Source organism: Miniopterus schreibersii (assembly GCF_964146895.1).
Source record: "Miniopterus schreibersii genome assembly, chromosome: 1".
Classification (NCBI taxonomy): Eukaryota; Metazoa; Chordata; class Mammalia; order Chiroptera; family Miniopteridae; genus Miniopterus; species Miniopterus schreibersii.
The window spans coordinates 177,878,080-177,903,105 of record NC_138101.1 but is presented as its reverse complement, the minus strand read 5'-3'; the positions used below and the strand labels follow the sequence as shown (position 1 = coordinate 177,903,105).

The window sequence follows — 25,026 nt, the reverse complement described above, 5'->3', positions numbered from 1 at the left end:
ACATACCCACCCCCACAATCATTTTTTTGAGTTATAAAGAGTATCAAAGTATATTTTTATTGAGGAATAACTTAAACCTCTGCTAAGATACCCACCATGGTAGGGTGCTTGTTACCTCAAGTAACTCCAGTGATTAGAAAGTCTTCTGGAAGATTTACTGTACCCCTATGTAGTCTTTTGAATGGAGGCTTACCGAGAACAGCCTTATTATCGTACTTCCTCTTCATAGACTGACTTATTTGAAGGTAGCTTTCATGTCCCCTTCTCTGTCTCCTCCAGAGATAGCACCCCAAAATATACTTAGTAGTACCTCAAAGAAATGATATCAGTTTCTTGGATGTTCTGATTTCTCTCCTCTAGATTTGTTCTACTTCTGTTTAAGGAGTAACTGTATAAATTCAACAGATGTAGTCTGACTAGACCAGAGAAAATCTTTGGCTCCTTAGTTAAGTGAGCTACATGGTGTTTCAGGAAGTACACTCAGGATCACATAAGCTGTTCTTGGAGGCCACAGAACCCATGAGCCACTCATACTTAAAGAGTTGGCTAGAAACCCCATGGTTTCCACATGGGCTGTGGTTGGTCCTGGATCCCCATCCTTCATTCGGTGCTTAGGTTTCATTGTGCACAAGGCCAAGACCTTGTATTATCTCTCTTGTTAGATTCACTAACTGGTAGTTGAGGGGTTTGTTTTTCCTGTATTACCCTTCAACATTACATCATCTGTCACAGTGAGGCTGTCTCTTTGATCGTCATCTTGTTCTGCATGTAAGTAAACTACCTTTTTGGATTATTTTTATTTATTTATTTTTTTTTATTTTTTTATTTTTTTTAAAATATATCTTTATTGATTTCAGAGAGAGGAAAGGAGAGGGAGAGAGAGAGATAGAAACATCAATGATGAGAGAGTCATTGATCGGCTGCAGCCCGCAACCCGGGCATGTGCCCTGACCGGGAATCGAACCCTGATTTCCTGGATCCTAGGTCGATGCTTAACTGCTGAGTCACCCCCGGCCAGGCCCTTTTTGGATTATTTTTAGCAAACCTTAGCTCATTTGGGGATCCAGTCTTCCTGCCACTATTCTGACAACTTACTCACATTTTTTTATTTTTTCTTGTCCATATATTTTTCCTTTTGTTTTTCCTATCCTTCCTTAATCTTTTTCATTTCTTTTACTATTTTTAGAGTTGAGTACTTTTGTTACCAAAGTAATAACAGGTACATAAATTTTAAATCAAATAATATTACAAAGCTTTTTTTTTTAAAGCAAGTTTCTTTTTCTTCCTATAATATACACATAATAATTTTAAATTTAGCCATTGTCAATTGGCTTTCTACTATTGAAATTAGCCAGTTTCCCCAAATAGGAATCTTTGATCTCCTATCAGGAGGGTATTTACCTAACAGTTGAACTATGGTACCAAGAGCCAAATAGGGAAATAGAACTATGGATCTCACATCTATACACAGATATTTGTTTAATCCCACCCACAATCTGTGTCTATTGTTTTTAGTCCAAAGTGTCTTTTAGTTGGCAACCCCCAGGGAAGGGGTAGTTTCCTAGCCCTGTGTGCTGGTGGAGGGGTGTGATGGTGAAATTGCTCTTTATATAGGTTTTTACCTAATCCTATTTATAGCCCTATCCTTCATTCTGGCTTCAGGGATACTTACCTCTTATTTTTATATGTAATCTCTATTTTTAAATATTGGCAATTCATAGTTTAAAAAATATTCGGCAAGGTTCAGCAAGCCAAACATAACATATAAGGGCTAGATGTGGTTCTTGGATTTTAACTTTGAGTGCTTAGATGAGGAAAAGTCTGTTAGGAAATTTCTAATCTTATCTACTGCCCCTCTGACTTAAACAAATATGGAATGAGGCTGAATGGGCCAGTTTCACATAAGATACTAAGGCAGTCTACCACAGGGAAACTGGTTTACTGTTATATGCCTTAATGGCATATCAGATGACAAGCAATCAGCATTTATTGAATGCCTGCTGTGTGCTTCAGTGTGTGCAAAATGCTGGGAGAACTAGATGGAGAGAAGTCCTGAGTGTGAGCCAAAGCAAGGGCATCTTTTTCTTCTTCACTCTTCTGTTCAGAAAGATGGACAGTCACTGGAGTTTTTGCTACACCAACTCCAGAGAGATGAAAATTATTTATTATGTAAACAGCACTGACTTAACAAATTGGCCGAGTAATTCTCACCGGGTTTCCTAGTAGGCTGAGAAAATCATTTTGAGATGTAAGATCTAAAACTTACTGTAAAATTTACTACCTGGCAAGATTAGGCTTGATATTTTAGTTGATGTCAAATAATAATTCATTTCTAAAAATCTCTTTAAAAATTAGAGGACAGAATAGAGCTGGGAATTTTGCTGTGGCAAAGAACACATCAGAATATGCTTTACATCTCTGAAGTACGGAGAATGAGCATATTTATGGAAAGAAGCATAATGTAATTGAGTTGGTAGGCCTGGGTTTAAATTCCTGATCCATTCATCTTCAAGTTGGAGGCCTTGAAAAAATTATTTAATCTTGTCAAACTTCTGTCTTCTTTTTTAAAATATGTTTTTATTGATTTTTAGAGAGAGAGGAAGGGAGAGGGAGAGGGGGAGAGAGAGAGAGAGAGAGAGAGAGAAACAGTGTGAGAGAAACATCGACCGGCTGCCTCCCCACACATGCCCCAACCAGGGATTGAATCCAAAACCTGAGTGTGTGCTCTGACCAGGAATCAAACATGCCACCTTTTGGTGTACAGGACGATGCTCCAACCAACTGAGCCACAGTGGCCAGGGCTCTTTTTTTAAAAATAACTTTTTTTTCCCCATCACCATTTATCCCCCCATACCCTCCTCCACCTCCCCGCCACTTTCTTCCCCCCACATGATTATTATTTCTCAGTAAGAAATCCTTCTCCATTTTAACTTTCTTCTGAAAAACCCCTTAGAGACAAAGACATTGTCCTCTGGTGCCCACCTGAATGGTTGGTTACATTGTTTTTGCATGAAGGTTGCTCTTGACTCTGTAGTTTAAGAGGGGGAAGTTATATAACAAATTTTTCCCTGAATGTATGTAAACATGCAGTTTCACTACCAAGTCACTGCAGCACCCCACTGCCAGTAGGCTGGAAACAGCTGCAAATGCATTTTCAGGGGCCTGCTTATGTGTGCATGCTCTGTGTCTCCTCCTTTTTCTACACAGGCGTTGACTCTCAGCAAGTTAGGCCTGGGCACCTGCTTTTTCACCATGTAATTAGAAGAACAACTGTTTTTAATTGGTACAAGTAGTTGGTGCAGACACATGTGAAGTACAGATGATGAAAGAAGAACTTAGCATAAATGACTTTTTTGTGCACTTAAACATTGCTGTCTATGGAGCTCTTGAGCTTTACTGATAGCACCGGCCATCCCTATCCGGCTTTTCTTAACTTTTAAGTGGCTCATGATCCCCAGGAGACAGCCACTGGTCTTTCTGTCTTGCCAGTACCCTGATTGTATTCCTCTTTATGGTTTGTAATTTGGAGACCTTGGGATTGTTCACTTGGGCCTTTTGGAATAGCTAAAAGGGCGTTTAGAAAACTCTTTGAGATATAGCAAGGAAAAGAAGTAGTCCCTTGACTCTTACAGCTGTAAATTCTTATTTTTTTGTAGAAAAATATGTTTTTATTGACTTAGAGAGGAAGGGAGAAGGGGGGAGAGAGAGAAACATCGATCAGCTGCCTCCTATATGCACCCCAACTGGGGATCTAACCCGCAACTTGAGCACATGCCCTAACTGGGAATCAAGCTGGAGATCCTTCAGTGCAAAGGATGACACTCAACTAACTGAGCCACACCGACCAGGGCTGTAGCTGTAAATTCTTAATTCTACTAGTGGAGTCAGGAATGAAATAGATTGCCTCAAGAAGTATTTACCAAACCTCATTTTGGTAGATACAGTCAAACCTTGGTCTCGAACATCTCCCATCTCGAACAATTCAGTTCTCAACCAAGTTGTTCATGAAAAATGTCTGTGTTGTCGAACAAAACTTGGATTCTCGACTATCAGCCCTTTCATGCTGATACCTGTATGATCAGTCATAGGCCAAACGGAGGAAAGAATGCGGAAGCATGAGTCAGTTTACCACTTAACCTTGTGTTGTTAACATCTCAGGAAATTGTACTGTGGATATTTTTGTATTTTTTTGCTTTTGTTGCTGCTTATTATTATTAAATACGTACAATAAGTCACCATGGGTCCTAAGAAGGTTCGTGATGGCAGCAAAGTGAAAAGGAAAGTTGTGAGAACAACAATAGAGTTTTAAAAAGAAATAATTGCAGAGTATGATAGAGGTGTTCCGTGTCTGATCTGGCTACCTACTATGGCATGCCAAATTCAACAACACAATTTTAAAACATAGAGCCATCAGGAGTGCTGGTGTTGCTAAGGGTGTGAAAGTGCTCATGAAACAACGATCACAGGCAATTGAGAAAGGTTAAAACAGGAAACCATCTAGGGGCCTGGAACAGATTAATTCAATTCACATTATTTCTAATGGGAAAAAATGATTCAGTTTTCAAACAAATCATTTCTCAAACAGCCCCTCCGGAACAAATTAAGTTCAAGAACTGAGGTTCCACTGTAATAGCTTTAGCCTTCTCCATCAAGCCTTGTTCCAGAGAAAATGATGAGGGCATTTACTTCAGTTTGTTTATTTATTGGGTATCCTTAGATAATGCAAAGCCCTCTAGACAGTTGAAAGATAAACACTTTCTTCCCCTCAAAGAACTTCCATTCTAAGAGGGATGAAAAAAGGGTATGTGCATATGGTACTCTAAATTTAAAAATGAGTCCCAAGGCCCATAAAAAGGATGATTAAGGAGTACTTGAAAAGATTGTGGGTATCAGTAAAGTTTTCATGGAATTAGCATTTCAGAGGACCGAGAAGGGTGTATAGGATTTTAGCCCCTTTATTTCTCTGCTGTTACCATAGTAAAAATGCTTGAAAGGAAAAAGGGAAGAAAGTGAAACATTCGAAAGTGACAGTGGGAAGGTGGAGAAAGAGAAACATTCGGATAATCCTCATGTTGGATGATGAGACCCACTAATAGAGATTGGGCTTTTTACTGTGTGCTTATATTCTACAGTCTAATACACTCACATCTTTTTATGCATTTATCCAATGTTTATTGAAAACCTATATGATTAGCACTATTCTGTAGGCTTGGTATACAACAGAGGAACAAAATAGCCTTGCCAACATGGAGCTTACATTCTAGAGGGGAAAAAGAGACAGTGAACAATAGATACAATAAATTATATGGTATGTTTAAAAGGTTAGAAGTACTATGGTAAAGGAAAAGTAGAGCAGAATAAGGGGGATAGGAAGTGGTACTGGGGGAGGGGATCAGGGAAATACGATTTCAGATAGGAATTTCAGTACAGGCCTCATTGAGAAGGTCATATTTGAGCAAATTCCTAAAGTGGTGAGAGAGTTGGCCATGCAGAAATCTGGGGAAGGACATTTCAGGTAAAACCAGTGCGAAGAACCCAGCCGGTATGGCTCAGTGGTTGAGTGTCTACCCATGAACCAAGAGGTCACTGGTTTGATTCCCAGTCAGGGCACATGTCTGAGCTATGGAGTGGCTTGATCTGACTTATTTTAATAGTATCACTCCAGCTACTGAGTTGATGGGGTTGCCAAGCATAGAAATGAGAACTATCAGGAATGCCACATAATATAGTTGTGTGGTGATAGTGGCTTGAACCTAGGTAATAAGGGTTGGAGTCTAGCTATACTTTGAAGGTAAAACCATCAGGATTTCCTGATAGATTAGATTGGGGAAGTTGGGGATCAGTGTCCTGAAGCCCCAAGTGCCATTGAGTACCTCTTTGTAGCATGATTGATAAATTGCTGTTAAACTAAGGCATTGAAAAATCTTGACCAGCCCAGCCAGCATGGTGCAGTAGTTGAGTGTTGACTCAGGAACCAGGAGATTATGGTTCAATTCTTAGTCAGTGCACATGCTCAGGTTGTGGGCCCTGTCCCCAGTAGGGGGCGTGCAGGAGGCAGCTGATCACTGATTCTCTGTCATCACTGATATTCCTCTCTCTCTCTCCCTCCCCCTTCCCCTCTGAAATCGATAAAAACATATTTTAAAAAATCTTGACCAAGTTGCTTTTAGCTTTTGAGTTGAAAGCATAGCCATTCTTGTAGGACTTTGTTGAAGCAAATTAAAATAACAAAAACTGAAGCAACAAGTTGGCAAGAAATGCGAGTGATGTCCTGACCCTTGAGAGGCATGAGGGAATACATCTCAGGCTGAATGTTGTGAAAGGAGGAGCACGTTGTAAAGAAGGGGAACATTTGGCCTTGGCATTTTATTTATTTATTTATTTATTTATTTATTTATTTATTTATTTATTTACATGTACTCTATTTATATTCTAAAAAGAAATGAACCAGAAATAGGAAACTTGATTTAATAATAAATATTAAATATCATACATTAATGAACTATTCTGTTTACTCTTCATTATCAAGATTTACTTAATGTCAAACATACCCTCTCAAACCCAGTTGGTAAAATAAGTTGATGATAGCTTCTGACATAGCCAAATAATTTTCATGAAATTACAATACAATTAATATGAGGAAGATGTTCGTATTTATATAAACTGTATAAAAAGGGAATGATACTAAAACCAGCTCCATAATAATGATTTTTCCTTTGGTATTATTGTCATATATATCTTCTTTTTTTTTTTTTTAAATATATCTTTATTGATTTCAGAGAGAGGAAAGGAGAGGGAGAGATAGAAACATCAATGATGAGAGAGTCATTGATCGCCTGCCTCAAGCCCGCAACCCAGGCATGTGCCCTGACCGGGAATGGAACCCCGATTGCCTGGATCCTAGGTCGATCCTCAACCACTGAGCCACGCCCAGTCGGGCATACATATTCCTTTTATGAAATAAACCTGTGGGAGCATAAGACTCAGAAATAACATATTGAGAAATTTAAAAAATAATAATAATTAGCTAAGGAAACTAAAGCCTGCTATTCCATTTCTGTTAAGAACAACATGTAACTCTTAAATATCTGCACTAGTTTCACTCCGAAAACCTACCACTCCATATAGGCAAAAACCTAGGAAAGCATGGTGCCTTATTTGTAAGTGACTTTTCATTGACAATTTCATCATAAGTACTAAAATACATCACTCAAAGTATATTTCTTGTTGACAATATGTCTACAATGTCATTACAAAAGCAAAAATAGTACATTATATTACTTTTAAGTTTTTGTCATTCAAAACAAACTTTCAATAGCAAATCAGATGCCACATTATTATATATTTCAAAAAAGACAAGAAAGCCATGGAATTTGTCATTTAGTAGAATACAGACTTCTTTTTTCCTTTTAAAAGCATCAAGACCAGCGTAGATAAATTCATTCGAAGGTAAGATTATCTTTTCTTCCTCTTACACTCTCAGAACTTTTGACTATATTCACTTTCTCTAGTGTTTCCTGTGCTACTATCACTGTCGCTGGTGTGTTTCTGCCTCTTTTGTTTATTCATCTGATAAATGTCAGAGTCACGTGGTTGTTGGTGAGTCCATTCATAAGAGCTGGGTCCAGCCTCCAGATCTGGAGCATGGTTTAGTGAAGGAGGCACGGATGTGCTATTAGGAAAAGGCACTGTCATCTCACAGTAAGGAAGCTACAGGGCTGGATTATAGCATGCCACTGCATCTTCTGAAAGAAAAAATATTCTTGAGGTAAAGCTGCATTATTAGTTGGAAAGAACTGCATGGGAAAGAAAGATCTGCCAAGGACTTCTTCATTTCTGTAGCTATGTGAATTTATCTTAACACAGATCTCAAAACTTTGGTTAGCTGGTTCAGAAGACCAAGAGCTCCCAAATCGATACTGCACATTAATTGGTCTTCCATATAAACAAATTCCATTCAGCAAAGCTATGGCATAAGACACTGATTCTGGGTGTTTAAAGCAGACAAATCCAAAAGACTTCAGCTTTCCGTCTCTGTCTCTGTCTTTGCATATAGTCACTTTGATTAATGGCCCAGCCTATAAAAAACTGAAGGAACAGCTCGTAGAGGATCTCTTCCCGCACATGGGCCTCTAAATTCCCCACAAATACCATCCTGTCAGCCTCCTCCTGAACGGGGAACATCCCTCCGGTCTTGGTGGCGGACTCGGCCTTGGCATTTTAGAAAGGTCTTTTTCAGGGTTCTAAGCAAGGGGTTTTCTCTGAGTCCCTTGTGTTTCCTGGGTCCCCCTAAGGTAGTGAGTGAGTCACTGATCCTGGAGTCTTACAAGGTGGCCCAATAATTTTATTTTCTGAGGTTTTCTGGTATAGTAGATGAAGTGATTTATAGCCTTTCCCACCTCCCTAGCATCCCTTCTGAACCAAAGGAAAGATGGAAATAAGGGAACTTTGGCCTTGACTTATTAAAGAAACCTACTACAAAGTGGTGCTAACATGTTTGGTTAAGCTGGCGAAACAGATGCCCCAGAGAAATGACCATTGGTCCATGCAGAACTGTATAAATAAATGACAGTTCAAGGATGGGTAAGGTCCTTTTTCCTGGGTGTGTGATATTTTATTCATTGGTACTCATTATTAGTGATTAGGTCATGACTTCATTTGATAACCATGGGTGAGGTTGATCCTTACCAGGCCCCTTACCTGCAGTCTTAGAGATGACCCCCAAGGGATTATATAGGTTATGTAGGTCTTAGAAGAAATAATCCCAGCCTCACTCCTTCCAACTTGATCCGTCTATTGATGGGCAAGATCTGGCTAAGTGACAGAGGAGAGGAGACCCCAAGTTCTTACTGATAACTGCCTTTTTTACATTAACCATTTCAGAATAAAGAAATCTGTCTGAATTACTCAAATCTTTACTCAAATCTCCAGAACTGATGAAAATTTATTCTCTAAAAATCATTGTATCTAAACTGTATAGTAGCAGCTGTATTAATTCATTTGAAACCTGGAAACCAGGAAAGGAACTATAGAGAACCTCTCTGAAGCCCTTTTATTGCTATGATTCTGTATACATAGTCTTGGTTACCTTAAACAAATGGAAGCAATAATTCTTCCTGTAGCTGTTTACACTATCAGTCTCTTGGCTCTATTGGCTTCCTCCTCTTTTTCAGATTTCCTAGGTTCCAGTTTGGGTGGGAAGGAGGAGAAAAGACCTCATATTAAAGTTGCTACCAAGAAGAGAAACCAGATGAGGTCACAGAGCAAGAAAGAGCAATAGAAACAGTTTTTCCATTGTCTGGAATTTTCAGTCATTGATACCCTTCAGTTATCCTTCAGATCTGAAAGTTACTGTAATTTATTTCAAATAACTTTTGACAGAAAGATTGGTTTGGTTGATAAACTTTAGTTCTATTGTAGCTGATTCTTTAAGACATGAGACCCTCTATGTATCTTCCTTTGGTGGTACTTATTCTAGAATTGTCCTCTCCTGTACTTATTCTAGAACTGTTCATTCAACAATGAGCACCTGCCTTACTTAGTTTAGGCATTGTGGCCAGGTTCTAGGTATGCAAGAGATCCATTTCTCCTCTCATGGTCTGTTCTGTGTTGTTAATGTGATGAAATGTCCTGTGGTGTGATGCATAGCGCTTGCACTCAGGATACCTTTGGATGGAGTCTCCTCTTTCCCCCATTTAAATTCAGGACTTAAAAAGAAAACCAGCCTTGGCCAGTGTGGCTCAGTTGGTTGAGTGTTGCCCATGCACCAAAAGGTTGCTGGCTTGATTCCCGGTCAGGGTACATGCCCAGGTTGTGGGCTTGATCCCGTGTTGGGGGCATGCAGGAGGCAGCCAATCAATGTTTTGCTTTCACATCAATGTTTCTCTCTCCCCCTCTTCCTTTCTCTCTCTCTGCCTCGCCCACTCTCTCAATAAAAAAAGAAAAGAAAACCAACCTATATGATAAAGATTTAGAAATCATTTATGAGCTTCTGACTTCATTTCTATTCAAATTCTTTCATTTCTTAAAGGCTACCAATATGATGGAAAAGATATTAGATTAGGCATTATAGCCAAACAGACTCTTTTTTTAAAAAAATATGTTTTTATTGATTTTAGAGAGGGGGGGGTAGATAGAAACATTGGTGGGAGAGAAACATCGATCAACTACCTCCTATACTCCCCCTTCTGGGGATCAAGCCCACATCCCCGGCATGTGCCCTGACCAGGAACTGAACCTGTGACCTCTTGGTTCATGGGTTGACACTCAACCACTGAGCCACCCCTGCCAGGCCAGACTCTGATTCAAATCCTGGCCCTGCTATTTACTAGCTGAATGATTTGGAAGAAATCACTTAAATTCTCTGAGTCACTTAAATTCCTTTTCTTAGAGGCAATAAGATTAAACAAGAGATTGGTACTAGGTTTAACCCGAAGTTTCTTTTCTAGTGACCACCCTAATAAGGGTATGGATAGGAGTAGATGTTAAACATAGAATTCAGAAGAGACCATGAGCAGAAAAGCTATTTGTTGAATCAGCCTCATATAGAACAAAAATAGACCTGAAGGAATTCCTTGGTGGTGATGCGATCCCTCTATTGAGACAACTGTTTTAGATTCCCATGGATCCCTTTTATTTTGAGTAGACTCAGGTTCCTTTCCCTCCTCTCATCCCAGCCTAGGAATGCAGGGCACTCAGGGTGCCTAGGGGATTCCATCGTGGCATCCTACCTTGGCGCTTAACCTTTCCTGATCCCATTTTTCATCATAAAAACACACTAGTTTTATGTCTTAGTCACTCTCTTTCCTTTATGGTTTATTAACAAACTTGATGTTGGGCTGAGATATAAAGAGCTTTAAATGTATTATCCATCCTGGATAATTCATATATTAGCAATGTCAAATATGGGGGGCGAAAATTAGGCAAAGGACATTTTTGTCACCCACCAAGTAGAGTAAGCACCTAGTACTAGCTAAGTTGGCACCACCAAAGGACAGATCAGTACAGTCTGAAACCTTGCTGTTATAAAAAATATTTACATGGCAATAAAGAGGAATATCTTCCATGAAGCAAAAGAGGAGTTGTGTCGGGATGCCAAAAGCAGAAGACCCCTCCCCAGAGTGAGATTATGTCTGGAGAAGGGATGTTTGGTCTAGTCATACTCCTTCCAAACACTGAGACAACAGATGTTTGGAATGAATATTTGAACAAGGTGGGCTTGGGAGTGTGGATGGTGTGTCATGTGGAGCCGAAACTATACTTTGCCCTAGTGGTGTCATGTTCCTGGTAGGGACTGAGAAGGTATTTTATTGCTTAAATAAGTGAACACACATTTGTTTGTGTCTGAATGCATCATATTTGCCAGTTTGCCAGGGTCACAGGTTGGCCTATGTGTACTGAGCTGTTGATGGTTGCTCAGAAACAACCTTGCTCAGGACTTGGGTGTATGTGCTCTGTGTGACTGTGATGCCCTTACCAGTGAAGTTGAACCTTTGAGATTATCCCAAGTTTATAAATGATAGCATCTTCATCTGCAGTGCAAGTTCCAGGCCTCTGGTACTTTTCTCAGTCATTGGAGAAGAAAGCTTACAGGATGGTCTTTAAAATACAGCTTTCTATTGGTGGCCTCTTGATTTTAATCCATACATGGTGTCTTTAAGGCCCACACTCTCTAATTCAGATTCTCAATACTTGGGCTCTGCTTATTATGAAAGTGACCCAATCTCTCTCTATCTTTAGTTCTTTCCTGCTACCAGGGTGGGGGGGGGGGGGGAAGTATATCTTTTCTCCATTTTTTTCCCAGTGGTTTTTGTATATTTGCTTGTTTTGTTTTGCTATCTGCATCATAGAAATTGAGGGCAAATGGACCAGAGATGTTTTTGTGCATTTAAGTAATTGTATGCTTCTGGTTCTGCTTGTCCCTGGCTCAGCTGCCTAGCTGTTCCCAGGCAGTTCAGTCTCATTTTGCTCATGACTGGCCTTTTCTAAGGTAACACTTGGATTCTATCTTGGGATCAAAAACTTGTGACATGTTTTAAGTGGCTGTAGGTTCATTGACAATGGAATTACAGTGGGTGGCCGTGGGCAATGCTTAAAGGCTAAATAAAGGCTCTTGGTAAAAGCACATATGCTGAGAGATATTTCATCTTCCCTCTTTCCATAGCAACTTAATCTGTAAGATTAAGTTTTCGGCTGGTGGTATAGTTAATAAAAATTTTCAACTCCAGTTCAGAGTTGTTTGCCTGCCATTACTGGAACCTATATACTTTCATCATTTGATTTTTGTTTCCTTCTGTCTTCCCAGGTGGCATTGGTAGGGTTGTCAACGGAGCCTTCATGGTACTGAAAGGGCATCGATCTATTGTTAACCAGGTCCGATTTAACCCCCACACCTACATGATCTGCTCTTCTGGTGTAGAAAAGATTATCAAGGTGAGGCACCTTCCCCTTCTGTCCTTTTAGATAAATTATTACAATTCACAGTTGGAAGAAATCAAAACAGTGTTTGTAGGACCTCATATTTAAACATACTAACGGTCTATCAAAATTCTCAATTTTTTTGACATTACAAAATATTGAAAATTTTTTGTAATTTTAAAAAGAGTGATTTAAAACCCTCATTTCAGAACCTTTTTTTAAAGAGAAGAGTTTACTTTTTTTTTTAATTTATCTTTATTGTTGAAAATATTACAGATATCCCCTTGTCCCTCATTGGTCCCCTCCACCCCACATCTGCTCCCATCTACTCCCTCATCACGCCTTCCCTCTGAGATTCGTCAGTCTGTTCCGTGCTTCTATACAACCGTTTTTTTAAATAAGAAAAACTGTATTGTCATTTATTCAAATATATTGACTAGTATTAACTCACAAGATATTCACTCACAGGCTTTTGTAAAGAACTGGGTTTTGAAAAGCATCAGTAGAAAACAGAGCAATTGTTTCTACTGAGTGGTAGAAGACAACTTCTTGGTGGTCAGAAGAGGTGAACTTACCAAATGTTCAGTGTCTCTCTTTTGGACACATGACAAATCCTGGCAAATACTTTATGCAACTTGAAGAAACAGAAATGGCTTCCCTTTCTGTTCTTGAAGCTCTAGAGATAGCCTGGCCTATGGAGCACCCTCTTGCAGCTTCTAGAGGCTGTCAGCATTCCTTCACTGGTGGCCCCATCACTCCAGGACCAGTATCTTCAAAGCTCTCTCTGCTCTATTGTCATGTCACAGAGCATGTCAAGATCATTTTTAATATAGTCACTAGGCTTTGAAACGAGACACAACCTATATGCTGCTATATTCCAATGGCCTTTGATCTTGAGTTCGATGAATTCTGCTTTCTAAACTTCATCTAGAGGTTAAGAAGCCACTATCCCCTCAGTTACTCATTGTGCCCTTTGCATTAATTGCTGTCCTAATATGGCACAGATATAACTAAGTGACTGCCAGAATCATAGCTGAATTGTCTCAGGGCATACCAAAAACCAATGCATGTGGTTGCCATTAAGGCTAAATACTTGCATCAATTGCACATTGACTGAATGAACTTAACCCTGCCAAGGAGTATTGTTGTCAAAGCCTGCAACTGAGAGACCCAGCCTGGCTTGTATCCACAGAAGGGTGGTTCACTGCCCATCACTCACATTCCAGTTGCTACGAACCCTTTCCACATCTGAAAATGAGGGTTTGGGGCAAATGATGATTTCTTGAGGACCCTGTGATAACTTGATTTTTAAGTAAGGATAGATGATATTCCCCCAAAAGAGTTAAAATTTCTTCTTTTTCCTCCTGAAATGGCCTTGAAAACGTGAGGGAGGTTTCAGGGGGAAAGTAAGAATTGTTTTGTGATGATTTGGTAGTTTTCATTTTCTTTTGCTCTTTAAAAAAGGGCATCCAAAATTAAACCAAATTGTATCTGAGGCAAGGGAAGCTATCAGAAATAAAATGTTGGAGTATGGGTCAATAAGCTTATTTGTCCTTATTCCAGCTGCTGCTTGTATTTAGATTTTGTTGGTCCAGTGATTTCCATGATTGCCTGCATTTCCCCATAGGACTAGAACAGGATTTATAGATCATTTTTACTGACTTTTTCTTTTTACAGATGATGATATTTATGTTATACATTAACTAGCTGGGGTTAATTAGTGGTAAAGCTAGGATAGAGCCCTGTTCGTTCTTCTTCCCAGGGTACTGCCACACTCACTGTGCTAGTGGGAAGGCAGCAAGCTGGCAGCCTGATGTTCCTGCTGGATTTGATCCACTCAGTAGCCCTTTACTTGGGCAGTCATTGAATTGGCCTTGTCCCTTGCATTGCTTTCCCTTCTCCTTTGGCCTATGACTAATGGGTTGGCATGGTAACATGCCCTCTCCAGGTCTGTTGACGTCATTCTCTGTCTCAGAGAGCTCTGCTTGGGCATCTCCTTTAGAAGAAAGATTCCTGCTTGACTGTGCACTCTGAGATGCTTCTGTGTTGAATCTCCCCAATTGCTATTTAGTCAACTGGAGTCCTTACCCTAACGGTCATAGGTTGGAAACTGGCCAAGCTCTCAGAGGAGAAAGAGAAGAAAATGTTTTCTCTTTGAGGTTATCCAGACTGAACTATGGAACTCACTGCTTCCAGGTTCCAGTAGGGTCTGAATCCTGTCCCACCAGGAGGCACATTAAGCTATTTGAAACTTTAAGTCAGTACAGTTGATACCCTCAAGCAGCTCTTTGAGTCTGTCTCCTATCTGTCATGTGAAGATGTTAACCATGACTTGCCATCCAGGAGAGCCTGTGAATTACCTGTGCATAAATGTCACTTTCCTACTTGCTATTTCTGAAAGGATCAATGGCTGAAAGAACATCATCCTACCATGTTCTAGTCCAGCCTGGATTTCTCTCTCTACCTCTCTGCCTTTATCTCACCTTCCCTCTGTCTGTCCTTTATTTCTGCCTTTTTAGCCCAGAGGAGAAGAGTCCCTGTTGTCAGAGCCCACCTTTTCTCACCCATAACAGGTTTTTTATCCCCCTGAATGCCCACATTTAGCAAAAGAGGGGGTTCATTTTGTAGTTAAACACAAGTGGGGGCAAGATGGGGCAAATACATTTTTTCTCGAAGACCAATATTTATTCACCCCATATGTGTGATATAACTATTGTGTGCCATTTGTATTAGGCCCTGTGGGGAACACAAAGGTAAAGAAAGGTAATGCAAGTCCCCATAGGAATTGATGACTTGGTAGAAGACACAAGAAATAAAGATAATGGAAAAAGCAATAGGTATACAAGACACATTTAAAAAGTGCTGTGGACCTGGCCAGTGTGGCTTAGCTGTTGAGCATCGACCTGTGATCCAGAAGATCTCAGTTCGATTCCCAGTCAGGGCACATGCCTGGGTTTTGGGCTCGAGCCCCATTGGCGGGGGGGTGGGGGGGTGGGGGGGGTGCAGGAGGCAGCCAATCAGTGACTCTCTCGGCATTGATGATTCTCTCTCTCTCTCTCCCCCTCTCCCTTCCTCTCTCTGAAATCAATGAAGACATTAAAAAAAAAAGTTCTAAAAAAAGAAGCCAGATTACAAAATGTGACAAACCTTTGAGTAGCAATTTAGGCTCTTATCTGAGTAGTTTTTCTTGGTAGGTGGACAGATTTCTAAATTTAGTATACTAGTTAGTGCAAAGAGAAGAGGGGCTTAGAGCTACTACCTGAAACATGCCATGGTCAGCTGTGTAGAACAGAACACTTGTTACTTAATTGCTTTCCATTCTGATGATGTTTGATTAAGAATTGAACTGTATCCTTTTCCTCAGCAGCCTCTTGAGCTAAACTTTTCACTGGGCTTGGAGAGAGCGAGCTACTCATCTCTCTCTCTTCCTTTTCTCATGAACCTTGCCCTATGAGGAGGCATGTCTGGCTACATTTAATATGTCACAGGAAGTTATATTTTCATTGTTTCCCTTCTGAGTTATTGACTTTCACTGTAAATAAGTAAACAGTTTCACAAATGAAATTTTTATTTTATGGGTGAGGGAGACTAAGATAATAGGGACCATCAGTACTTCTGGTATTCAAAAGTCTCATTAAGGATGGCTCTGAAACTTTCTCGTTGAGGCATTCAGCTGCTAAATAAGAGAAAGCACCACATTTATTGGTTCTTTGGTAGGTATAGACTATGAAAATGATTCTCATTTCTACAGATGAGAAAAGGGACTTTGAAGGTGAAGTCATTTGCTCAGGGACATGTGAAGCGGTGGGGCTGGGGTTCCTATCTATTCTCTCTGCTCCAGCAGCTCTTGCTGTAAGTCTCTAGAAGCTAGAAAACTTGCTGTGTATGATGGGGGGGTTGTTTTGCTCTGAATCTTAGGATTGGATAACACTCATCTATTCACTGCTTAGATGAGGGAGCTGAGCTTCACCCAAGGTCATCAGCTAACTAGGAACTGAGTGGGAACCCACACTCAAGTCTCTTGCCTCCTAATCCAGCATTTTGCTCTATTACTCTAGGCTTCAGGAATGAAAGTCTACCAGAGTCCAAATAAAAGCTGACTTTCAGTGTTTTGGTTTCCATTCCTGAAGCAAAGACGCAGGGCCCTGGGTAGGAGATTAGAACCTAGAAACCAGCTTGTTAGATAGTTAGACTAGCATCTTGCTATTAATATTTTGTACTTCTGTTAACAAATTCTGAGTTTATGTGAAGTACATACAGATTTAGCTTCATGTTAGACCACATGGTTAGTAACATTTTACCATTTTTGAACTGGGGAAGTGAGAGATTTGGCCCAGAATATAGAATAAGACCACAGAACATCCTAAGGGCTTTGCCTTTAGGATCCCTCATTTTCCTTTCTGAGCCACCAGACATCTATTCCCGTGGATATCTGTTCTCAGAGATAGTCATTTATAGTTTGAGCCTATTGCTGAAGGCCATGTTTAAATGTTTCTCAAACACTGAGTCTCACAAAGAATTTTAAAATCTCTTTAGACAAATCTGTTGTTTTCTGCTACTTATTTTCTAACTATATTCCAGTGTTTCTTAAAAGTTGGTCCCCCTCCACTTACTTACTCATTCCTTGAGTACTTGTTAAAAATGCAGAACCCTGATACCTCCCCATGACTTATTGAATCAGAATCTTTAAAGGTGGGTGAGGCTCAGGAGTCAGCATGGTAATTATTCTTCGGGTGACTCTTGTACACTCCAAAGTTTGAAAACCACTGCATTAAAACTCTCCTGGGTGAGATTATGAAGTGGGAGAGGGGAGAACACCTGAGGAGTTGTAGGCAGGGAACAGAGTTGAAGGAGGAATGAATCTGAACTGGGAATTGGTAGAGAGCTAACCTAGGTTTCTTCAGCCTCTCTTGAAGTGAGGACCTTTCAAAGAGGCACTGCCAACCAATAGTTCAAGTAAAGCATGGAGGGAACAGGCTTCAGTAAATTTATGGAGGCGAATTTGTCCTTGGATAGCTTTGGGGAAATGAAGCCATTGTCTTGACAGAGGTTAGGGAATGAGGAGCCACCGTTTTCTGGGTTGGGTGCCATCTAAAGATAGACACTACCCTGTCAGGCAAGAAAATCGCCTGGAATTTCATCTGAGTTGCCATGGCTACCGGCTGATATAATTGAGCTTCTTTGTGCTGCTCTGTGGACCAGTCTGGCAGTCAGGTGAAGCTAGTCCTCATTTGCAGTGACAGGTTAATTACCTTGAACTTGATTTTTGCATAACTCACTCAACTTGTAAAGTTGGGCCTTTGCATTCAGACAGACCTGAGTTTGAATCCTAATTCAGCCACATTTTGCCTATGAGTCCATGTTCCTGACCGTGGAATGGAGGGATGTTAAGGAATGGGGCTGCAGTCTTGGGGTGGGGGGTGTCTTATCCCTGCAGTAACAGAAGAGTTGAGGAGCAAGCCAGCAGCTCCCTGGTTACAAGAACCCAGTTTCCTAGGTAACTGATGACTTCATGTCAAGAGGGACCTGCATGTAGGCAGTTGGCTATTCTCCTCAAGCCCCAGTAAGCAGCTCCCATTAGTTAGAAACAGGAATGTTGCCGTTGGAAAGAAGTGGAGTTATAGGCTGAAATACCAGCTGTCACAGAGGAATGACTGCTGGGTCTGTTTTTGCTTTCGCAAAGTGGTATACCTCTCTGTGCACAGCTTCAGTCTTCTGAGAGTTTTGAACACATTGGCCAATCTTTACATCCTCTGTCCTCTGAGACTGTGAAGGTAAGTATTGTAATTTTCATACTAATGGAGGAGTCTAAAGGGCAGGCAGGTTGTGGGGGAGATGGTGTGTGGTTTTCCTGGGCCTAGAGACAAGACGTAGGTCTCCTGACTAATGCTATCTCCTAGACAGTGCTTTGTTCCACATCTGACTTTCAGAGCATCAGTTTTCATATGTGCCCAACATAATCCAGGCTGATAAAGAATATATTTTTAAAGTTGGTTGGCAAGTCCTGGCTAAATGACAGGAAGGGCCTGGGAAGGCTCTGCCTTAGTGTTCTTTATCACCACCAGCTTCAGAATACTTTCCAATCAGCCCTCGTTGGTCTTGTTTTCACCTTCTGTGCAGATCTGGAGCCCGTACAAGCAGCCAGGATGTACCGGAGACCTCGACGGTCGGATTGAGGATGATTCCCGCTGCCTCTACACCCACGAAGAGTACATCAGCCTTGTGCTGAACAGTGGGAGTGGCCTGTCGCATGACTACGCCAACCAGTCTGTTCAAGAAGACCCCCGGATGATGGCCTTCTTTGACTCCCTGGTGCGCCGCGAGATCGAGGGCTGGAGCTCTGACTCAGACAGTGACCTGAGTGAGAGCACCATCCTCCAGCTGCATGCAGGGGTCAGCGAGCGCTCGGGCTACACCGACTCCGAGTCCTCGGCCTCACTGCCCCGCTCCCCTCCGCCTACAGTGGATGAGTCTGCCGACAGCGCCTTCCACCTGGGGCCCCTGCGGGTCACCACCACGAACGCAGTGGCCGCAACTCCGCCACCACCCGCATGCGAGGATGCAGCTTCTCGCCAGCAGCGTCTGTCAGCTCTGCGGCGCTACCAGGACAAACGCCTCCTGGCGCTTTCCAATGAGTCTGATTCTGAAGAAAATGCTTGTGAGGTTGAACTGGACACGGATCTCTTCCCCCGGCCACGGTCTCCCAGCCCTGAAGATGAGTCCAGCAGCTCTAGCAGCTCCAGTAGCTCCGAGGATGAGGAGGAGCTGAATGAACGCCGAACATCCACCCGGCAGCGGAATGCCATGCGGCGCCGACAAAAGGCGCCCCGAGAAGAGAAGCCCAGCGCCCCGCCCAAGCCCACCAACACCTACATTGGAGAAGACAATTATGATTATCCCCAGATCAAAGTGGATGACCTCTCCTCCTCCCCCACCTCCTCCCCTGAGCGGAGCACTTCCGCCCTGGAGATTCAGCCAAGCCGGGCATCACCAACTTCGGACATAGAGTCAGTTGAGCGGAAGATTTATAAAGCTTACAAGTGGCTCCGCTACTCCTATATCTCCTACTCAAATAAAGATGGAGAGAGCTCCCTGGTGTCTGGGGAAGCAGATGAAGGGAGAGCTGGAACCAGCCATAAGGACAACCCAGGCCCTTCCTCCAGTAAGGAAGCCTGTCTAAACACCGCCATGGCCCAGAGGAACCAGGACCTGCCCCCTGAAGGCCGCAGCAAGGATGCTTTAAAAGAAGGGACTTCTGCTAAAAATCCCAGCATTGCCCCAGGCCATGAGCACAGTGGCCAGTCTTGGGCAGAGGCACCAGAAGATACCTCTCAGGACACTAACAATGGTGGCTCTGTAGAACACTCTTTTGAAACCAAGAAGCTCAATGGAAAGGCTCTGAGCAAGGCCCTGAGCAGCCGGGCTGAGGAGCCGCCCTCTCCTCCTGTCCCCAAGGCATCTGGCTCCACTCTCAACAGTGAGTCTGGCAACTGTCCCAGGACCCAGTCTGATGATAGTGAAGAGAGGAGCCTCGAAACCATCTGTGCCAACCACAATAATGGACGCTTACACCCCCGTCTCCCTCACCCCCACAACAATGGACAGAACATTGGAGAGCTGGAAGCAGTGGCCTGCTCTTCCCCAGGACATTCAGACACTGACCATAACTTGTCCCTGACAGGGACACTCCTACACAAAGATTGTTGTGGGTCTGAAATGGCCTGTGAGACCCCCAGTGCTGGAACGAGAGAGGACCCCACTGATCCCCCAGGCATAGACAGCAGCAGGGCGGTTCATGGCCACAGTGGCCTCAAAAGGCACCGGGTCGAATTGGAAGATACAGATTCAGAGAATTCTTCCTCAGAGAAGAAACTAAAAACATGATAAATGCAAAGGGAAAACAAAAAGCTACAAAAAGGAGCTATACAAAAAGAATTTTAACCCTGCTTAGTGAACACAGAGGAAAGGAAAAAAAGTATTAAAGGCACATAAAACCAGGGCCTGAATTTTGTGTCTGATGCTGCTCCCTTCTATTCAACAATGGGTCTGATGTTTAGTTGGCCATTGGCTTGTGCTGTGTTAAGAAAGGGGGGGAAAATCCAAGTGACTCCTTTCTAGTAAAACTTGAGCATAGTGTACCTGTGCAGATTCTGTTAAAGTAAACCCTTGTTGAGACATTTGACTTGTCCCTGTGTGTGTGCACTGGCACACGTGAGCTCATTGTTTCAGACTTTTCCTTCAGTTCTCCATCAGAAAAGGATCTATGGATCTGTGTTTGTTGCTATCTCACCTTGTTTACATGCCATAGGTGTTCTGGTCTTAACGATGAGTACCTGCTAAATCAGGTTGTGTAGGCAGTGAGTAGTGGATTTATGCTGAAAGATGGGAGGAGAATGGAAACAGGCCTTCAGCTGGTTGGCTGTGCTGGAAAGGAAAGCATGGTTCCTTTCTTAAAGAAATCTTCCATGTTTTCTCTCAGTAGCACTTCTACATTGAGCATTTAACATAGACATACTAAAAGTGGAGCATTTTTAATGCTAATGAGAAGTTAGCACTTAAGAGCAGATTCAAGAGAACATAGATCCCTGAAAATTTTCACTGATTGCAAATTGAGTGATGCTGCAACACATACTGTCTGTATGGAGGCCATAAAATATAACTAGTTGTGGGTAACACTTTAACCAGTTAGATGCTTAGTTCTAAAAGGCACTCAAAAGGCCTGCAGGCGCTTCCTTGGCCCTATGGGGTGGCGTCTAGGCATATTGAAAGAAGGGGGAAAGACAGCTCTCAAGAGCTTTGTGCTCAGACTACTAAAGTGGATGTTATATATGTGTTAAGAAGTGTAGTAAAGAGCAGAGTGTGGTACTATATTAATTTAATTCAACCCAAAACGATTGGTGAGAATTGATGGGCCTGGCATCTTCCCTCAGGCTTGCAGTTGACAGAGGCTGTAGTGTTCTGACTAGATCTTGCAAAGCAGTGGACATCTTGAAGTAACAGATTCTTACTGAGTAGGTCTGTTAGGAGGCAGAGCATGTGGAGAGAGGAGTTACTGTTTTAAGACTCCTGGCTCCTAGAAGAGACTCCTTTTCATTGAGGTAGATGAAGATTGAGCAGGTAAAAGACCAAGAGATTTTCAGCATTGAATGGTAGTTACAGTCACTTGGTTATCAGTGAAGGGTTATGCAAGACAGAAGGACTAGGAATGACCAGGTATCTTGCTGTCATAGATTTTATGAAAAGGCAGGAGAATAGTGGCAAGAAATGAGGAAGAGCGCAAGGAAAACACTTTAACTTTGTTGGGCACAAAGGTGCTAGATAACTAGGAGCCCAGCTGGCACTGGTGTAGACAGGAGCCAGGGTGTGCCTAGTGCGGCCCCACTGATCCTTTTAGAGGGGTGCCTGTGCTGCTGGGCCTGGGACCAAGGGGAGACAGCCTCTGGAGGATGAAGACAGATGAAGTTAGGCACTGGGGGGAGAGGGGTTATTTATAAAAGAAGGTTGTTGTCTAAGCTAAAAGGACATACCATCTTGCTAACCTTGAAAGGAAAGATGTGCCTGGTGTGTGTGACGTGACTTGGGTGTGAAAACACTGTCTTAGGAGAAGGAGATGAAGGAGTGTGAGTAGCAGTGGGGATGCCTACAATTTAACAACTGTAATCTCACTGGGAGAATAAAAGTGATTCTGTAACCATTAGAATTACTTTGGAATTGTAATCAAAGTGGTTTTATGATTTGTCTTTGACTATTCACAGATAATTGTAAATTCTGGTTTTATAAACCCAAGTCATTTTACATTTGCTTTTCCAAAATTTATTAAATTGGAATTTTTTAATCCTTTATATACAAAAAAGATACAATCATTCAGTGTGTGTTTCTCTTCCCCTTCCTAGTCAGCATAACTAATCTTTTTGTTTCATTTAATCAGTAGGCATCCTTTTCTGACTTCTCTAAGGATAATCCACGTATCTTCCTGGAGACTAAGGAAGTAGTTCAAGTTCCCTTGCGAACTAGCCACTGGTAGTTACTGTTCCCAAATGCAGAACTTGGTCTTTTCATGTTAAAAAGCCTTAATCTCATTTGAATACTCAAAAGAGAAGTCAGTTTATTCTGGCTCAACTTTAGTATCCAAGAAAGATCCCTTTTTAATAAGGACTCCTTTCATCCTTGGAAGAGACTCTTCCCAGCATCCTAGGGTCAACTGGCCAAAAGATAGGCCCTGCAGGATACCCACAGGAGCAGGCTGAGAAATGCTTGTCTCTGTGGCCGTTCCCCTCCATTTCCAGAAATTTCCTGTCTGTGATTGCGGTCCTGGAAACCTGCAGGAACCACTTCCAGAGTCCCTTTGCCTAAATCCTTATAGAATTGAGGCTCCGACTTTGGAGGCACATTTAATCCCCAGATTCTTCTATGAGAGGTCTTTTTACTAGCAGGACCATGACACTGATTAGATTAAGAGCTGTTCAAAAGTGCCTCATGTTTTTCTGCATTCTGTACCTAAAATTTTAAGTGGCTGGTCCAGATATGTAAAACCGTATCTCTCTACTTGATATTCCACCTGGTTTTGTGATTCCTGTGTCTGTAGGACAGCAGGTAAATGAGTTAAATGAGTAGTTGGCTTGGGGCAAACGAAGGTTGCTACTGTGCTTGATTTACTAAGCCAGAGTCCCTTGTTTGTCAGGTGCCTTCCTCTGCTGAAGCCTTACCTCCTCACAAGCCCACCTCTCCCAGCAAGGCTAACTCTTCTCCGTGTATATGCAAATAAACCTATTATCCACTTCTCATGGCTTCCTCTTCTCTTCCAGGAAAAACTTGGTTTCTTAGACACCCCTCCTCCTTCGTTTCTTTCCTTTTTGTTGTTGTTGTTGTTGTTTTATATATCTTAATTGATTTAGGAGAGGGAGAGAGATAGAGAAACACCAATGATGAGAGAGTCATTGGAAATAGAGCCCTCAACCCGGGCATGTGCCCCGACTGGGAATCGAACCTCGATTTCGTGGATCCTAGGTTGATGCTCAACCGCTGAGCCACACCCGGCTGGGCTCTTTCCTGTTTTAATTCTTGCCTCATTGGAAACTTGATTCAAAGCTACACTGAAGACCAGAAGAAAAATTGGTCAATGGTCAGTAGTCATTGTCACTTCTAGGTATTGGGACAAAGGTCACATCTGGACAACAAAATAGGATAGGTGGTCTATTTGCTTGGTCTCCTTTACCAGGCTTAGGTGGACTCAGGAGAGTGAGGTCCTGGAATTGACCCTTTTATTAGTTGGGACTGAGGGCGTGAGGCAGTGAAGCAACATTACAAAAAGCCCCCAAAGAAATTGTTTTCTGATGTTTCCAAATATCAGATTGTTTTTCCTGCCTTGTCACAGGCATGTGCTGCAAACTTTTTTTCTTAAAAGAAAAAACAAAAAACCTTACATATCTTGTGTCTAAAGCTGCCTCCTTCAGTTAACTGAAAAATTCTTGCTGGCCAAGACTTGTGAGGAAAATAGACCTTCCAAAGAAAGACTGTCCTTCCCTTATGACCTGAGCAAGACACTGTGCCAGGGTTGAAGCACTAAGGTGAAGTAAGGCTTGGTGAGTCCAGCCTGCCCACGGCAGCAGGATAATGGCTTTGGACAAGGTGTGTGTTTCTCTAAGAAGGGATATTTCAGTCTCAGTGCTCATTTGTCCTTGAGTACTCATCCGGGAATGAAATAGCATGAATTTGGGCTACCTGTTCGGGACCCCTTTGCGGCTGGAGCTTTTGTCTCTCCTTCAATAAACTTTTGCTTTCACTTACCTAAAAAAAAAAAAAAAATAGCATGAATTCAAGTGGCGTGGAAGTGATTTTGAATTTCTTTAAAGAACAATGCTTTCCACATGCAACAGAAGAAAAGTGTATGAAAAGAAAATCTGAGCCATCTGCACCCTGATTGCATTTTACTCTTAGTACAAAGGTGGTAAGATGCTTCTGAAATGGAGGCTTAGAGACAAGGATAAACGGCACTGGGTCCAGCACTCACATGGCCAGGAACAAGCAGGAGGAGTTGCTCAATTTCCTTCACTCAACAAGTTTTACTCCAGCTGTGTGTAAGGGTCCTGCAGTGCTTATCTGTAAGACAGTCACCTAAGGAAATGGGATATCATTTCAAGTTACTGAAGTTGGGAAATGGCTTCTTTCTGGAGCCCAAAGCCATGAGCTAATGGAATATTCCAGCTGAAGTACAGGATGCTAGCTTACAAGTCTTCCTCTATCTGGCTTTGTTAGTAACCCCACCAACACCAGAGAAAGTCAGTAAGACACTAAGATATGTGGGTGCCAACCCAGGATCCTTAGACAAGAGAGACGTTCTTGTGGTCTAGGGAAGTTTGGAGAGAAGGGGATTAGGAAGACACTAAAATGGAAGAAATTAAGTGTGAGGTGGGTTCAACAGCTTTCCAGATCCACAGAACTAGCATAAAACATGATATGAACCAGTATCTGAAATACTTGGTCATTAAGACTCCAATATCCCCAAGTAAAATCCTTAATTGAAAGAAAAAAAAAAAAAATGGATATCAGTAAAAATGCAGGGTTGGCTTGGAGAAATTCTCTTTTCTTGAATGCATAAATTCCACACAA

At 41.9% G+C, this 25,026-nt stretch overlaps 1 protein-coding gene and 1 pseudogene across 3 annotated transcripts in view; one reads left to right on the top strand and one right to left on the bottom strand.

The window, feature by feature from the left end:
• DCAF5 (DDB1 and CUL4 associated factor 5) overlaps positions 1 to 24,200 on the top strand; it is a 94,099-nt gene extending 69,899 nt beyond the window's left edge. For both annotated transcript variants that reach the window (XM_081131600.1, XM_081131599.1), the window contains exons 8-9: positions 12,305 to 12,432; positions 18,538 to 24,200. In XM_081131600.1, coding sequence (XP_080987726.1) covers positions 12,305 to 12,432; positions 18,538 to 20,301 — 1,892 coding nt within the window. In that variant the 3' untranslated portion in view covers positions 20,302 to 24,200. The remainder of the gene's footprint in view (positions 1 to 12,304; positions 12,433 to 18,537) is intronic.
• Positions 7,480 to 8,184, bottom strand: LOC308555748 (splicing regulator RBM11 pseudogene; annotated as a pseudogene). Its single transcript has one exon. The product of its transcript is annotated as a splicing regulator RBM11 pseudogene (transcript).
• Positions 24,201 to 25,026: the final 826 nt, after the last annotated feature.